General features: G+C 38.6%; 1 protein-coding gene and 1 pseudogene across 9 annotated transcripts in view; one reads left to right on the top strand and one right to left on the bottom strand.

Annotated features, from left to right (window-relative positions):
* mcf2l2 (MCF.2 cell line derived transforming sequence-like 2) overlaps positions 1-18,461 on the bottom strand; it is a 200,296-nt gene that overhangs the window by 65,767 nt on the left and 116,068 nt on the right. For all 9 annotated transcript variants that reach the window (XM_086146490.1, XM_086146499.1, XM_086146460.1 and 6 more), the window contains exons 16-23: positions 18,106-18,172; positions 15,650-15,765; positions 4,957-5,026; positions 3,598-3,690; positions 3,088-3,180; positions 1,577-1,699; positions 1,082-1,162; positions 41-181 (exon numbers count right to left, since the gene is read on the bottom strand). In XM_086146490.1, coding sequence (XP_086002616.1) covers positions 41-181; positions 1,082-1,162; positions 1,577-1,699; positions 3,088-3,180; positions 3,598-3,690; positions 4,957-5,026; positions 15,650-15,765; positions 18,106-18,172 — 784 coding nt within the window. The remainder of the gene's footprint in view (positions 1-40; positions 182-1,081; positions 1,163-1,576; positions 1,700-3,087; positions 3,181-3,597; positions 3,691-4,956; positions 5,027-15,649; positions 15,766-18,105; positions 18,173-18,461) is intronic.
* LOC147237287 (uncharacterized) lies at positions 6,802-9,030 on the top strand (annotated as a pseudogene).

Raw genomic sequence — 18,461 nt, 5'->3', positions numbered from 1 at the left:
CACTCACTCACTCATTGAAACACGCACACATGTTTTCGACCTTTAGGGAATGCTTGAAGCCGTAGGATGGGGTCTTCTCATGTCCATCTGTCATCTCTTCCCGCTTCTTGCAGAATAACAGCATCTTGTCATACAGGAACAGATGCCTTTGCATGGGCTTGAACCTGGCCAGGTCCTTTACCTAGAATCAATTGCAAAAAAATGGCAAAAAATTTGGTCCCATTTCCAGTACAGTAGATCATATCACATCCTGTTTGCTGTCATGTCTCTGTAACAGAAAACCAGAGGTTCTTGACATAACTGATTCTAGATTATGAGCTATCATATTCATCCTAGATCTTTTCTGATGTGTATTAGAAACTAAAAAAAAAAAATCAGTTTTGAGAGTGCCAGGTTCTAAATCAAGAGGAGTACCCCTCCACCCCTCCAGTTAAAATCCAGTCAAACGTTTTTTTTGAAAAAGCCCAGTACATGCTACCCTAGTGGCCATAGCCTTCAACAAATAAAGGATTTTTTTATCTTGTTTTTTTTTCTTAATTTTTTTAGATAAGTGAGGCATACGTAATCATATTACTTTGCAATGTGACATTATGTAGAAAGGTCAAACAAATTCAAGTTCAGATATCATCAATTTGCTGAAAATAAATACCGATAATATATATTCTTATATTGCAACATTAATTGTTCTTATTGGGGGTTATGGTCTGGTAGAGTCATATATTTGTAAACTTAAATTTCCAAAATTAATGCAACAACCACACACATACAGACATAAGCATGCACACATGTACACACACATGCATAGACACGAAAAGACATGAATCATTCGAGAACATACATCTTAATTGCAATTCAGAACTGGTAAGCTTGAGTCATACTACTAGGGTCATACTACTGGGAAATGTTTGGGATGCCTGGAAAGGCGGGTCAGCAAAAATTTTAGGCATACATGATTTGTATTAAAAGTGAAGGAACCAGTGCACAGGCCAGAGGACTTCTTTGAACTAATGTTACAATGGAGGACAGGACACCCTGAAGACTGGGCCTATTGTGCAGAGAAAAGAGCTGAAGAAAGCTGTACCTTGCTGTGTCCTTTTTTGTGGTCTGTCCACACATTGAAGGAACCCTGCATCAGCAACTTCCCCAGCTCACTCATGTTTCCCTGTTGATGTCAATACACAAGCACATTATAATGACACAATGTCTAACAACCAATACTAGTGTGCCAGCAGACTCATTGAAAAAAAATGTAATTTCAACATACTATAAATTAGATGGTGCATTTAAATTCTACTCACTTCACTCATTGGTTTACAGCAAACACTTTTCATTTTTCTACTTGACTCACAAAATGTTCATGACAGTCCATGACAAGCACAAGTGTCTAGTAACAAAACACTGTCAAATTCAAACCCAGCGACAAAAATGTTCATTCCAGACTGTGGAATATTGATAATGGTGAAATTCAGAAAAATACCAAGTCAAGATATAGTACAGATACACTTCTGTTCATTAAAATTACAAAGATGGGCAATATCACTGAAAATAGGCTACCAAACATCAAACACATTCTCACCTCAAAGCCTGTGATTGCTATCTGGTGCATGGAGTCATTGACAGACTTGATTATGTCCAGCATTGTGGCCAAAGCCTCTTCCAGCTCAGTTGTGCCCTCACCCTTACTGCACTTCAACATCTCCTGCAAAACAGAAGGGGGTTATGGGCCGTCAGAACTCATCATTACACCTGGCAGTCTGAGGGATGGGGACAAACATATATGTTGCAATTCCATAAAAGGTGAAATTTGGACAATGGCTTCCAAATCTATTGTAAGCGTTATTGCAGCTGTAAAAGTATTCATCAGGTACATGCAACTAAAAGATTCAAATGCTTAGAACAGACATTAATTGCCCGAGTAAGAACTATAGCTAAAGTGAACAGAATAGAAATCAGAAATATTTCATTGATCCAAGAAAAAAATGCGTGATTTCAGCAAAATTTGCAATTTTGAAGGCCGTGGTCATCCCGTTAGTGAATTGCCCCAAAAAAGGATGTTGTTGTACCAGGATGATTCTGATAACCTTTTGCACCGCTATGAAAAGGTATGAATGTTCCTTAATTTTGCTGTTGACAAATACAGAGTCCAAAAATAAAAATTTTGTTGCCATATAGCATGGGATACCACAGTCTGAACCTTCACAGTTGGTTCAACTGAATATGTTTGAATCTTAAGCTTGCTTGTTTGTGCTACTAAGAGCTCTTGGTTACCTATCAGCTCATTCAGTGTGTCCAGTAAATCACTTCCTTGCTTACAAACTATAAGTCCCACAAAGTGGCTTTGGTAATGCTATTTTGTTTTTTTTTTACAGCAAAATCCAATGGATTTCTCAAAGTCAATTTGTCACATTCTAACAAAGATAACTTCACTACACATCATGTAGTTGTAATTATAAATTCACATAGTTGATATCAGACGAGTGCATTAACTGAGATTAAGTTGTCATGCATATCTGATGCCGCATTCTGACAAGAAAGATTTTTTTTCCAACTAGTATCAGAACAACTTGACTTTCAATGTTAGCGATATGGACTGTGAATTTGAAGCAAAGGCAAGAAAGTAGTCTCTTGAACCCTTTTGAAGATAATTGTTAGCATGTTATCAACATAAAATCTGACACATTTCTTTACTTCTTTAACTTTAGTGGCTGATTCCAGATGTCTTTGTTTGAGACTAATGGTAATTCTTAAAACTCCTTATTTTTTCTCTATGAAAATTAAGTGGTTGAGATTTGTGAGCACTTAGGTCCTTACACTTTGTGTACAGACATCAAGTTGATTTTAAATCTACAGAAAGCTGTGATTCTTGGAGAGGAACAGAAACAGCTAAAAGGGACTGGGATTTTGACAGAAGCCCAGTGATGGAATGTTTAATATTTACACCAAATAATATCCTATTATGATAGGCCTACAAGTAAAATACAAAAGCCTCAAATCAAACTGAAAATTCTACCTTCCCCTTACCACCTGTATTTGAGTGTGTGTGCGTGTGTGCATGCATGCATGGGATGTAGCCTGCAAAGTAGTTGCCTTGAGCATGAGTTGATACTTGGTAATCCTTTGCACTGGCTTCAGTAGGTAGGCATCCAGGGACAGTTTGTGATCCAGTTTCTTCTGACATTCCTGTCAGTAATAAACATTCTCAGTCACTCAGATTCCAGATAAAAATAATACTTAGTGCTTTGTTAACATGTTGAGTAAAAGAGTTTTAAACATTTAATTTAATAAATAAAAACATTTGAATATATGTATCCAGATAGATATATCCAGCTGAAAAGGGGGCAGTAATGATTAAAGATCTTTTATAGATCTTTTATATTCAAAGTATAACTTTGAATTTGTGGTTTAATTTGTGGTTTTCATCAACATTGATAAGACAGGGGTCTCTTTAGATGGCATTGCTACAATGCAACACATTTTGTCTCCTAATTGTGCATAATAAAGCCTTTATTGATCTGGTTTGATTGGATGCTCATTTAATCAATATTAAGATCAAAATGTCAATCCATCCTTGCCATTCATCAACTGTGTGGATCTTACCTGGAAGAAAAGGCTATCTCCACATTGCCTCCACACGACTTCAGAGCGAGGTTTATTCTGGCAGTACTTCTCATACACCTGAAGCTCCTCTTTCTGTACGGAAAAGCCATTGGGCCATTTTATTTGTTTTTTTTCTTAATAATGCACTATTTTTTTAATATGCGTAACGAATGGAAAGAAATAAAACATTTGAAATTAAAAAAGCAAAGTTTACTTTTGTATGTATGTCTGTGTCACATATAATTTGTACACCTTTCAGTGAGGTGAAGTGTGATTTTGCAGTGTATTGTCCATACCCAACTTTAGTTGTATTTTTTTCAATGTTGGACATGACCCTAATCAATCACTTAAGAATCTCATAATTTTCTATATGCTAGTTTCACTGCAGACAAATTTAGAAAACATACTCTAGACTGGGAAGGTGGTATCCCTAGGTCAGATAAAAGGCTTTAAATGTGAAAGTATCTTCCTCTTTTCATTTTCGCTGTTTCCATCGTGAGCTGCCAAAGCGAATCAGCCTCCTCCATCTTACCCTATTCTTTGTATCCTCTTCTCTCACATCAACTAACTCCATCAATCTTCTCTTTGTTCTTCCTCTAAACCTCCTGCCTGACAGCTCCAACCCCAGCATCTTTCAATCAATAGATTCACTATCTCTCCTTTGTACATGAGGGAACCATCTCAGTCTGAAAAATATGTATAAAAAAACGGGGTCCCAATCAAAACTGCATATGACTGCATAGTTTTTAAAGTTGTCACCGTTCACAATTAAAGGACTGTTAAAGCCACACTGAGCTGTTTTTTTTTTTTTTTTTGTCATTTACAACCCAAAATGGTGGCATCATTTAAAAACTGAATTTATATAAATTATGCAATTAATTACTTATCGGTATTCTGAAGATTTCAATAACAGTATTTTTTTTTTTTTTTACAATGTAAGAAGATTTATGGACGTAGTGAGAGAGGATATGAAGGTATTTGGTGTGAGAGAGGAGGATACAGAGAATACGATTAGATGGAGAAGGTTGATACGCTGTGGTGACCCATAAAGGGAAAATCCGAAAGGAGAATAAGATTTTTTCTTTTTTTATAATGTAATGTAAATGAGTAAAAGCAACATCATTTCATTTACTGTAAAAAATGTTTTGTCACTACATTGCTTTGTTCAAATTACTGAAATTAGATTATTTTTATGATTCACTCGCAAATTAATTAATATTCAAAAGTAGAAGAATTATGTCACATGAGCTCTAGTTCATATAGTCTTTAAATTGGAGGACACAAAAAAATTGTAAGACTTTAATACAGACCCTGAGAAAGTCTGGTTTGCTTTTGGTGTGCAGGCTGTCAGTTACTTACCCTCTGCAGGAAACAGGTGCCGACAAGCTCAGGTTTCTCAGCACAGTTTTCCAGCTCTCTCAGGAATGTCCTGCAGATTAATTAAATGCAAACACAAGTCATTACCATTATAAGACTCAGGTTTCAACATCATTTCCTGGCATCAGCAGAATTGAAGTAGATAAAATAGGTGAGTGACTCCTTAAAAAACTATGTTGTCATGTATTTGAAAAACTTGGAAAAAAAGCCAACTGACTGATTGATTTTTTTCATAGTGACCTTGTTGAACAAGGGTCACAGTCTCAATAAAGAAACAGGTTACTAGAGGCGCTTTTAAAGACTCTTGATTACATCTCTGTACATTTTCTGGCTTTAAGTCAATGGGCCACATATGATTTTGATACTGTCTTCCTTGGAAAAACCTTATCAATAAGGTGGTAGATGATAGTTAGTCTGCATCAGCAGATCTAACTATTTTTGGTCATTAATTTATTTATTAATTTATTGAATTGTCCGTGTCCAGTGTCAGCCTGCTCTGGAAGCTACCACCTTTCCATGGTGGAGGGGTTTGCGCATCCCAGGGATGCTGGGAGCTATGTTGTCGGGGGCTTTATGCCCCTAGAAGGGTCACCCAAGGCAAACAGGTCCCAGGTGAGGGAACCAGACCAGACTTCTGTGTGGCTCAGAAGACACCCATGAAGAAGAAAATAATTGGACCCAGTTTTCCCTTCCCTGGAAGCGTGTCTCTAGCGTGTCAGTCTGGCTTCTCTGACCTTCTCACATCTAAAAATGTGTTGTTCCTCTGATAGACTCATTCCTGATGCTATCTATCCTCATCACTCCCAAAGAGAACCTCAGCATCTTCATCTCTGGGGGAAGATAGATGGATAGATTTATTTAATTGTATTCCCTGAAACTAAAATAGTCAGCAACATTGTTTGGTAAGCATTGGTATGCTGTGGTCAGTAATTTAAATCATGTGATTCAAGGGGTTTTGCCCTTTTTTTGTCATGCAAAGCAAATATTATGCATTGACTTTGTGCATTCATTAATTTTTTGAAGTCCGTCAAGATCTGCAACGCTTTCTATCTCTCCTGAGATATCAGTACTTAAGTGTGCAAATGTAGATTAAATTTATTCATTGCTGTGATATATGTATTATAACAGCTTGTAAACTAGAAAATTCAACTTCAATAAAGATAAATGAAAAACACCTTGAAGGCAAGCATGTCCAAGTTTGGGTTAGCTATTAGACCACCACATGACCGCTCAATTCCAAGCTGCCCCTGATGGTGATAGTGGTTGATAGTGATCCAGTTAAGAGGTTGAAATTTGCATGACCCGAATACACTTACTGACCATCATAACTTCAGAGAATGCTGCCCTATAGGCCCCTGAAAATGTATTGAATTTTATCATGTAGTCATCTGTGGTGTCAAAGGAGAGTATATGTTGGCATTTGGAGTTGTGATACCTCTTATGCAAGGTGGACATTAAAGGGGATGTGGATCAGTCATCCTCTAGGATACAGAAGTACTGTTGTTAAAAGCCTGTTTAGTTTAAGAGACCTGTAGGTAAATCCTCTTCAGTTACCACAAAGACTCTGCCTCAAAAAGAACCCTGCAAAGCCCTCTTGTAGTCACACATTATTATCTGCTAAAGTGGGGCAAAACAGTATTTAGTCAGCCATGAATTGTGCAAGTTCTCGCACTTAAAAAGATGAGAGAAGCCTGTAATTTTCATCAAAGGTACACCTCAACTATGAAAGGCAGAATGCGAAAAAAAATCCAGAAAATGATATGTCTGATTTTTAAAGAATTTATTTGCAAATTGTGGTGGAAAATAAATATTTGGTGACCGACAAACATGGAAGATTTCTGGCTCTCCCAGACCTGTAATGTTTTTTTTAAGAGGCTCCTTAGTCCTCCACAGGTTACCTGTTTTAATGGCACTTGTTTGAACTGGTTATCAGTATAAAAGTACACAACCTCAAACAGTCACACTCCAAACTCCACTATGGCCAGGGCCAAGGAGCTGTCAAAGGCAACCAGAAACAAAATTGTAGATCTGCACCAGGTTGGGAAGACTGAAACTACAATAGGTAGCAGCTTGGTGTAATGAAATCAACTGTGGGAGCAATTATTAGAAAATTGAAGACATACCAGACCACTGATAATCACCCTCGATCTGGGGCTCCATGCAAGATCTCACCCCGTGGGGGCAAAATTATCACAAGAATGGTGAGTAAAAATCCCTGAACCACACGGGGCGACCTAGTGAATGACCTGCAGAGAGCTGGGACCAAAGTAACAAAAGCTACCATCAGTAACACACTACGCCGCCAGGTACTCAAATTCTGCAGTGCCAGACGTGTCCCTGTGCTTAAGCTAGTACATGTCCACACCCGTCTGAAGTTTTCTAGAGAGCATTTGGACTATCCAGTGGAGGATTTGGAGAATTTCCTATGGTCAGATGAAACTAAACTAGAACTTTTTGGTATAAACTCAAATTGTCATGTTTGGAGAAGGAATGCTGAGTTGCATCCAAATAACACCATAACTACTGTGAAGCATCAAGGTGGAAACATCATGCTTTAGGGCTGTTTGTCTACTAAAGGGACCAAAACGACTGATCCATGTACAGGAAAGAATGAATGGGGCCATGTATTGTGAGATTTTGAGGGAAAACCTCCTTCCATCAGCAAGGACACTGAAGATGAAACGTGGCTGGGTCTTTCAGCATGACATTGATCCCAAACTCAACGCCTGGGCAACTTGAGGAAAAGGCTGAAAAGTTAAAAAGCTCCCGGAGCATACTTGTTAGAAAAAAGTAGAGCTTCACATCACCAAACCACAGGACCACAAGCTACACCCCACCCTGTTGATTGAATTGTGTAACCAAAAACATAGTGCTGTCAGTCGCAAACAAACTACCTTGTTTTAAGCCAGTTGCCACTCCTGACCTTTGTGGATGTAAGGCATGAAAGTGAGATCTCATCTATGACACAATAGGCTCAAAGATTTCTTGGTATATTGTGCGAGAGTATATTTGATTCAGGAGGACATTCCTGGATCAAGTTTTGTTGCAGAGAGGGTTGCAACAGATGACTGCATACATGGTATAGGATTTTCTTTGGAGGTTCTCACCATCCAAGTCATGGTAAATTCTTGTCAAAATCTTCTTGTTGTGGCAACTCGACTAACCTGAAGCTGAGAGGCTACTTCAGTTCTAATTCAGCTCTAAACTCTCCACTCTCTGTGGAGAGTTTCTGAATATAACTGCCAGGGTTGTGGCCGAGTCCAGGATACGGTAGCTGTTATGCAAATGAGAGAGTTGATCAGTAGAGAGTAGGCTAAACACATATGAACTAGGCTCAATCTGCACTCTCCAAACAACCCGGAAAGATCCACCACCAGAACCAGCCCCCGGTAACTTCCACCTGAGCCTCAGTCCATGTGATCCAGCAGGTTTCAATCCTTTCAATCCTTTGTCTTACATTCTGAGAAGTTTGGTATCACCTCCTTTTAGATCATAATCCAGGTAAATACCCAAAAGTTATACCTTTGTTCCCATCTTCAACCTCCTACAACCTAGTGCCGATCAACTCTGCCATTTGCATGATAAGCCATCATAACCTAGATCCACCCACAACCCTGGCAACTATATATGGACACTCCCCACAGGACATTAGAACTGAAGAAGCCTCTTGAATGAGGGGAGTAATGTCTTCAAGTTCAGTTCCCATGACAAGATTTTGACAAAAATTCACCATGACTACACAGACAGAATACACTAAACGGGACCCCGTCCAACACAACCCTTACATGGAACAGAAATGACAATACCTGCAACAGCGATAACAAGAACAGGGCTGGGAACTTATCCAGCCACCAACTAAGCCCTTCCAAGGTTGGCGTCCTGTCAAAAAGTCTTAACTTTGCAGTCACGCCAGATTGGATCCCAACAGTAGACCCCGTCAAGGCAACAAAAACGGCCATATGCAACAACCACATCTCCAATACAGAAGCTGAGCAATTCCGACTCAAGGTGTCTGCTGCACTCTTCAGGGCCAAACCACCCCTGTCCACCCAATGAGAAGACAACACTTTTCTCACTTCAGAAGGATGAGAACATCACCATCCTCCAAGCCAACAAACGTAGACACACAGTGGTTGTGAATAGAAAAGATTACCAAGTAAAGGTGATGACTATACAGGGTTGCAATTAGCATATAGCCTCTTCAAAGACATTGTCATTGCACTAAATGTCAAGGCTTATGGCTGGACTATATACATTTGGGGGCAGCTGGAAATCTAAAGGATTTGACAGCAACAGATGTCATTGTTTGGTTACTTGCTTGAAACTGTAGTGATCACTATTTGATTGTATCTAGAATTGTGCATCATCATTACTATTCACAAATGTAGTTGAAAGATACAAAACCTAAATAGAGCATAACAGGAACCCTGAGGAAGGGTATATCTTCTTAGTACTTAAACAGTTTGGAAAATGGCTAAAATGATCTGTATCTCATTAATTAATGTGAGTTATAGCAGATTTTGTAATTTTACCAAACTTCTCATGGAATCAAAAAGCATCTAAATCAGAAGTTCAAAGTAAATCATATTTTGGGGGGATAGTGAAATATATTTTCTAAATATTTATATCCATATCTATATCTATATCTATATCTATATCTATATCTATATCTATATCTATATCTGGTGGCACAGTGGTGCAGTGGTTAGCACTTCGGCCTCACAGCACAAAGGACCCTGGTTCCTGATACCAGTGCGCTTTGTGATACAAGGGGACCTTTCTGTGTGGAGTTTGCATGATTTCCCCATGTCTGCATGGGTTTTCTCCGGGCTCTCTGGTTTCCTCCCACAGTCCAAAAACATGCAGGTTAATTGGAAAAAATTGGGAAAAATTGCCCCGAATGAATGAGTGAGTGAATGGTTGTTTGACTATATGTGTGGCCCTGTGATTGACTGGCGACCTGTCCAGGGTGTACCCCGCCACTTGCCCGATGACAGCTGGGAGTGCAGGATAAGCGGAAGAAGATGAATAGATGGTTGGATATATCTATATCTACTGTATATCTGGATCATCTATATCTGGGTCTGTCTGGATCTAGATCTACATGTTTATTTTGTCCATTGTCATGCTTATATGTACATACTAATATGTGGGTACCTTTAGCAGTGACGAAAAGTTGTTCCTCTGTAGTTATAGGCTCTAGCCGAAATTTATCCTTAACACTATCAGCAGCTCCATAGTTTTAAATGACCTAGTTTTAAATCGAACTAGGTCATGCATAAATCTACCTTCCTATTGTGCATCAATACTGAGGTGTTAAAATAATGCCCATGTTCATATACAAATGCTTTATTTTAATCACGTGTAATGTACATTGAGTAGGGTGGCTGTGCCAGTGCTATTTATAAAAATAGATTCTCAAATTATACCAATGCCAATATCAACATTGGTGATGCTGATGATGATGATAATCACGCATGTAAGCTATCCAAATTTTTATCTTTTTAAAACATATGTTTTAAAAACATATGTGTTGTTGAACACCTGCATTTCTTACTGAAAGATCCAATTTTCTGCCTTCATTTATCCATCTGTTATAACATTTTGGATTTATGTTTATCTGTATTTGAAGACATCTTCATTTGTGAAGGAAAAAAAGAATCTGTGGAAAAAATGTAAAAAAAAAAGTTACAGTCAGCAGTATCTCTGCAGACCACCTCATGATCGTGGCCCCCCAGTTGAAGATCTCTGAAATTTGTTAAAGCCACATTTAAAACAAAGTCTGGGTCCTTTTAACTATAACTTACACCACATCTGATATGGAAAGTAAAATCCAAACTGTGGAGATTCCTTAACATCTTATTTTTGTATTCTGTTATATACTTTTTACACAGGGGGGACTAAATAGGACATAAATGAAAAAACAAATGAACCAGTTTTTACCGAAGTGAAGGTGCATTGATAGATAAAATGCATTCTAAGATAATGGAATGAACTTGTCAGCTGTTGATGAAACAGTCACTAACAGCTGACACATGCCACTTAGCTCCAGTGCCTCCCTTGCATGTTTTGTTCTATGAAAAAATAAATAAATGAAAAAAGGAAAAGAGTTATTGTCTAATTTACTATCAATTTACCATTTACCATCTGTTGACGTATGCTTAACTTTGACTGACATTCATTGTCTCACTGTTAAAACCTGACAATAATCAACTTGCCTTGCACAGGCAACTACTCTGAAACTGATTGCTGCTGAACCTACTGTGTATAGACCAGGTGGATATGTAAAGGGAGACAGAAAAGTTGAATGTCAGATTTGTAGGGGCAGACTGAAAATGTAGTAGAATAAAACTCTAAGATGTGATCGATTAAGCAAAGTTAACACATCAAAAAGGATGGGTTAAACAATGTGCAAGTAATGCACATGTGATGTAAATAATGTTGAGCAGACCATATCTGTGTAACACAATGTTATCAGAGTACTTGCTGAAGGTGTAGTTCCAAACTAAAATGGAATATCAAATTCAACAAATATTAAGTTACCTAACTGGTTTGCACGCTGGTCCTCCCCACTGTTCAAATATAATACATTAGTTCAAACATTTGATTTTAAGGAATCGAACAGTGGTTAAATACAGCAGATGGTGAATAATATTGTCTATGTACAGTATGACTGCTTTAAGCAAACAGAAGCAGGACTCAGGGTTTAAAACAGTTGGCCGCATGCAGCGACATAGGCTGCGATCACTCTCCTATTCATGCCTGTGGGACACTTTGATGTCATAGATTGACCTACAGGAGTTGTCTGAGTGCTTTTGTTTGTTATTTGTTTGGTTTTGTGTTTTTTTTTTTTTTTTGTTGCACTATGGAACACAACTAGAGAACCGAGTGAGAAACCCTAATAAGCCTGAGGAGAAGAGACAAATGGATCAACTTGTGTTAAGCCAGAGCGCAAAGCACTGAAGTAACATGCTGTATCGTATAGTGTCATATACAACTAAAAAATAAATTTGTGCTGGATTTTGCCTTTCTATATTGTATCTTGTCAATAAAAACTGAACAGAGATAGGGAGCAGAGGAAAATTGCTCACATTTGTTTACAATTATCAGACATGTGTTTCCAGGAGATCAGGTGGAAAGGTAGTAAGGCTAGAAGCTTAGGAAGAGGCTTTAAGTTGCACTATCATGGTACCGACAAGAAGTGAAAAGAGAAATGGAGTGTGATTCATCTTGAAGGAGGAGTTTGTTAGGAATGTTCTGGAGGTGAAAAGAATGTCAGATAGACTTATGAGTCTGAAACTGGAAATTGAAGGTGTGATGCTCAAAGTTGTTAATGGCTATGCCCCGCAGGTGGGATGTGAATTTGAAGAGAAGGAAAAGTTCTGAAATGAGTTAGATGACGTGATGCAGAATATTTCCAGAAATGAGACAGTGGTAATTGGTCCAGACTTTAATGGACATGTTGGTGAAGGCAATTGAGGGGATGAAGAAGTGATTTGATATACAGAATAGGAATGCAGAGGGACAGATGGTGGTAGATTTTGCAAAAAGGATGGAAATGGCTGTGGTGAACACCTTTTAACAGAAAAAAAAGGAACATAGGGTCACTTATAAGAAGGGAGGTAGGAGCACACAGGTAGACTACATCTTGTATAGGCGAGGTAACCTGAAAGACATCAGTGACCGCAAAGTTGTCGTAGATGAGAGTGTAGCCAGACAGTATAGCATGGTGGTTTGCAGGATGACAAGGAAGATCAAGAGGGCAAAGGCAGAGCAGAGGACAAAGTGGTTGAAGCTGAAAAGGGAGGAGTGTTATATGGTTTTCAGGGAGGAGTTGAGAAAGGGTCTAGGACCTAGACCTCCCTGACCACCTAGACTCTAGGTGGTCAGGGAGAGCTTCCAGATGCTTGACAACGACAGCTTTCCGTAGATGCAAGACCTCTTGTGGCTCAATATTGATCCATATATAAGGCGCACCAGGTTATAAGGCGCACTGTCGGTTTTTGAGAAGATTAAAGGCTTCTAGCTGCCCCTTATAGTGCGGTAAATACGGTAGTTGAGAAAGGCTTTGGGTGGTCAGGGTGAGCTTCTAGATGATTGGACAACTACAGCTAGTGTTATCAGGGAGACAGGTAGGAGAGTACTTGGTGTGTCATCTGGAAGGAAAGTAGATAAGGAGACCTAATGGTGGACTGAGGAAGTGCAGGACTATATACAGAGAAAGCGGTTAGCAAAGAAGAAGTGGGATACTGAGAGGACTGAAGAGAACAGACAGGAGTACAGGGAGATACAATGTAAGGTAAAGATAGAGGTAGCAAAAGCAAAACAAAGGGAATACAATTACTTGTAAGCTCGGTTGGATAGTAAGAAGGGAGATAATGATCTATACAGGTTGGCGAAACAGAGAAATATGGATTGAAAGGATGTACAACAGGTCCGGGTGATTAAGAAAAGAGAGGGAAATGTATTGACAGATGCTAGAAGAGTGATAGGAAGATGGAAAGAGTACTTTGAAGAGCTGATGAATGGTGAAAATGAAAGAGAGGCAAGGGTAGAAGAGGTGACTATTGTAGACCACAAGGTAGCAGAGATTAATAAAAGTGAAGTGAGGAAGGTATTGAAGAGGATGATGAGTGGAAAGGCAGTGGGCCCTGGTGATATACCTGTGGAGGTATGGAAGTGTCTAGGAGAGGCAGCAGTAGATTTTCTGACTCTATTATGCAACAGGATCTTAGAGAGTGAGAAGATGCCAGAAGAATGGAGATGAAGTGTGATGGTGCCTATTTTTAAGAATAAGGGGGATCTGCAGAAATGCGGCAACTATTGAGGGATAAAGTTGATGAGCCATACAATGAAATTATGGGAAAGAGTAGTGGAAACTAGACTGAGAGCAGAAGTCAGCATTTGTGAACAGCAGTATGGCTTCATGTCTAGAAAGAGTACTGCAGATGTAGTATTTGCTTTGAGAATGCTATACGGAAATACAGAGAAATACAGCCAGAGGGAGCTGCATTGTGTTTTTGTAGACCTAGAAAAAGCATTGACAGGGTGCCAAGGAGGAGCTCTGGTATTGTATGAGGAAGTATGGAGTGGCTGAGAAGTATATTAGACTGGGTTAGGACATTTCGCTAGCTGTGAGACAGTAGTGCTGTGTGCTGTCAGGGTCATGGAGAAGTTCAAGGTGGAGGTGGGACTCCATCAGGGATCAGCTCTGAGCCCCTTCTTGTTCGCAGTTGTGATGGACAGGCTGACAGATGAGGTTAGATAGGAATTGCCATGGACCATGATGTTTGCAGATGACATTGTGATCTGAGAGCAGAAAACACGTAGAGGAAAATCTAGAGAGGTGGAGGTATGCTCTGGAAAGTAGAGGAATGAAAGTTAGTCGTAGCAAGACAGAATATATGTGTGTGAATGAGAGGAGCCCAATTAGAACTGTAAGGCTACAGGGGGTGGAGATCAGGTTCATGCAGCTTGGAATAGGTGGAGAAAAGTCTCAGGGGGGACAATGTGATAAGACTATCAGCCAGAATGAAAGGAAATGTGTACATGACAGTGGTGAGACCAGCGATGCTGTATGGACCAATTACAATGACGAAAAGACAGGATTGCAGAGCCAGAGGTCGCAGAGATCATTCTGAAGATGTTGAGGTTCTCTTTGGGAGTGACCAGGATGGATAGGATCAGGAATGAGTCTATCAGAGGAACAGCACGTTACATGTTTTGGAGAGAAGGTCAGATGCCAGACTGAGATGGTTTGGTCATGTACAGAGGAGGGATAGTGAATATGTTGGTAGACTGGTGCTGGAATTGGAGCTGCCTGGCAAGAGGTCTTGAGGAAGACCAAAGAGAAGATTTATGGATGTAGTGAGAGAGGATATGAAGTCAGGTGCTGTGAGAGAGGAGGATACAGCGAATAGGGTTAGATGGAGAAGCTTGATTCGCTGACCCCTGGAGGGAAAGCTGAAAGGAGAGAAGGAAGATTTTTTTTTTGTTGTGCTGCTGTGACAAAAGAATTTCCCCTATGGGGATCAATAAAGCCATACTGTATATACCCCAAGTAGTGCACATGTAATGTACTCTAGACACATGCAGAAGCTTAAGGTTAAGGTTAAGGTTAAGGTTAAGGTTAAGGTTAAGGTTAACTAGAAAAAAATTGACGTGTGAATGAGAGAGTGAATGGCTGTTTCTTCCTACATGTGGCCCTGTAATCGATTGGCCAGTGGTCCAGGTATTTATATATACACATATATATGTATATATACACACACACACACACACACACACACATATATATAAATATGGATGGATGGATGGATGGATAGATAGATAGATAGATAGATAGATAGATAGATAGATAGATAGATAGATAGATAGATAGATAGATAGATAGATAGATAGATAGATAGATAGATAGATAGATAGATAGATAGAAATTGTATATACTGAATATACTATACATAAAATCAACATTTTGGACATTGTAAATCTGTGAAACATTATAAGCAAATTGAAAGTGTTTTTTAAACATAGCTAAGATTCTTACATCTTTGCTTTATGGAAATAAGAGGAATAATTTCCTGTGTGGGAAGGTTGTCCCTCATAAATCACATAGATTTGCAATCAGCCATGTTTGTTACTTGTCTTTTCCAGAGTGAAAATGTGTCCCGCCTACCTGTCGTGAAATTCAAATATCTCTGGCAGGTTTCCGAACAGCACATCCCTTTTGTTCTCAAGGGATGGGGGGATGAGGTGGCTTAGCTCTGAGTTATCCAGCTCTGCAAAGTAACCCTGGTGAGACAGAAGGGTGGTGGTAGTACCAAATTGGCTATGATTAAAATAAACAATGGATGAAACTACATGAACAGACAACTATCACTACTGACTACCAAACAATCTGGTGGCAAGTGATACATAATGTTAATTGTTATTGGTTTCTAGTAAAAACTCTAGCAACAAAATATGACCTACGCTTCATTTCTTTTGTCTCAGGGTGGGTTTGAAAGCAATAAAAGTCTAGAAGTAGTCAAAACCTGTCACTAAATGGACAGACATTTGACTAGAGCATGCAATGTGATTGTAAATGTAAAAGTATATAAATGCTAACAGGAAAGCAAAAATCTATGTGAATATCAACACATGTTCCTATATACAATTACACTCATTCATGGCATGTTTTGTTGATGATTGTGTTTTTTAAATGGCATTTTAATGCACCAAAAGAGTTCACACTGATTTTAACAATTCGATTTTACTATACAGCAGAGACACTCGAATAATCTCTTTGGCAAATCATTATGTTTACATGGAGGCGGCACGGTGGCACACTGGTTAGCGCTTCGGCCTGGGTCTGTGTCGGTTTTCTCCTCCCACAGTCCGAGAACAGGTTAATAGGTTAATTGGAAAAAAAAAAGGGGGAAAATTGCCCCGCATGAGCGAGTGAGTGAATGATTGCCTGTAAGTATATGTGTCCCTGTGATTGACTGTATCCCACCTCTCACCTGATGACAGCTGGGATAGGTTACAGTGACCCTGAGTACAGGATAAGCAGCAGAAGATGGATGGATGAATGTTAACATGGAATAAGGTGACCATAGTGAGATCTTATTGTCAAACTCCATTTCAGCATCTTCAAACAAATGATAGTGTGGTTCAGTTTTTTCTTTTTTTTCTTTAATTTATTTATTTATTTATTAAATCCTTTCTAGAATTAAAGAACTGTCCTATGCCATTTAGTTGTTTTTTTTTTTAGTTTTGTTTTGTTTTGTTCAAATTAGTAGCAGTTATAGTAAAATAAACCTGAGTGTGATCAGTATCATATTTAGCAGTATAGTGCAATCATACCATTTGGTGTTTTCTGTTTGTTTTTTAGCAAGTGCTGATTATATTTATGAAAGATTAAGAAGAAAGAAAAACCTTATTGTCACATTCAGTTATACATACAGCACAACATTAATGAAATTCAACCACTGCATTTTGCCCATTATGGATGAACCATGAGCAGCTACTGGGGTTTGGCGTCTTTTTCAACAACACTTCAGGAGGCTTGGAGGAACATGGGGAAACAAACCAGGAATGTTTGGTTCCAAGGATAACCGTTCTAACCCCCTAAGCCTGTCACCCTACTTTTTCTTTGTTTAATAAAAAAAGGACCTATAATGTCATGACTGAAGGCTGTATTGGTAATGTAAAATTTTGTGAAAAAACACCCTGGTAGAACTTGTTTCCCCATGCACCTCATTTGACATATGGGGTGTATTGGGCAACATCAATAAAATGGAAAATGTGATTCATGCAATAGAAAAAAAATTACATTTTCCTGAATGTGCCAGTTGTGCCATTATGCTTCCACCATGTAATTAAACATAAAAATTAAAATTAAGGGAAGAGTACAAGAGTCCACTTGGCATAACTTTTGCGTTTGTAGACATACCACCACATCACTCTACCTGACAAAGTTTTGAAACAGTGATGCAAAGCCCGTTTCCTTAAATAGGCTGTAATTGAATTACGTTTCATCACAAAATAAAATCAAAGGGAGCAAAGATCAAAGATCAAAGCTGTTCAGGTCCTTTACTATAGGCCCTGAAATATTTTCTATATTCCTTGAACCTTTTCATTCTGCTCTGGAAACAGTAGGGTAAGAAGTGGAGAAAAAAGTGGAGAATCAAACTGTTATGCGTTATGCTATAGAATTATTCTGTGATGAGACATGTAGGGTTTCATCAGCTATGTTTTGAGAAATCAGACCAATACATTTTCAACAGCAGTTTCCAGTTAGAAGCCATAACCTTTGACTTCGCTTTGTTTATCAATTCACCATCCAAATTTAGCTTTCTTACCTTTGATGTTAGCACTTATGACAAGCACTTGTATTATTAGTTTTTACAACTCTTGACTTCCATTCAGATATTGATAATATTTTAGTATTTGTGAAGTTTGGAAGTTTTTTTGTTTTGTTTTGTTTTGTTTTCAAGTTTCCTCAGTGTACCTCCAGAGGGAGATTATGCAGTTTGAGGAATAATACACATATAGCAATACATCAGTTAACAAAACTCTGTACCATTGTTATGCATACATGACACATTGGGAAATGGATGATGAAACCTGTTTAATGTGAATGTAAAATACCTCCATGATGCTTTGCAGTTCCTCCACATACAGCCTCTCGGTTTCAATCAGTTCTGTCATGATGTGTCTGCAGAGATGGGGGGTGTTAATGCTGAACAAATCAAAATAAAAGCCTTCTACCAAACTTTTCCATCGAACAATATTGTGTTCATCCATTTAGTCATGTCATTTAGTTTTTAGGTTGGTCATCTTTTAAGAAGAGATCCTCTAAAAAAACACCAATTGACGAAGATGTCATGACATTGCGCTCTTAGCCCATAAGACCAGTATTTTGCATAAAAACCCCCTTAAGAAAAGAAAAGATCATAATACTTTGTTGATCTTTGTTGAGCAGCGCAACCAAAATAATCTTCGTC

This window comes from Fistularia commersonii, chromosome 1 (genome assembly GCF_037954325.1).
Source record: "Fistularia commersonii isolate RoL2024-O1a breed Wild chromosome 1, RoL_Fcom_v1.0, whole genome shotgun sequence".
In the NCBI taxonomy this organism is placed as follows: Eukaryota; Metazoa; Chordata; class Actinopteri; order Syngnathiformes; family Fistulariidae; genus Fistularia; species Fistularia commersonii.
This window is presented reverse-complemented; position numbering and strand designations above follow the sequence as displayed.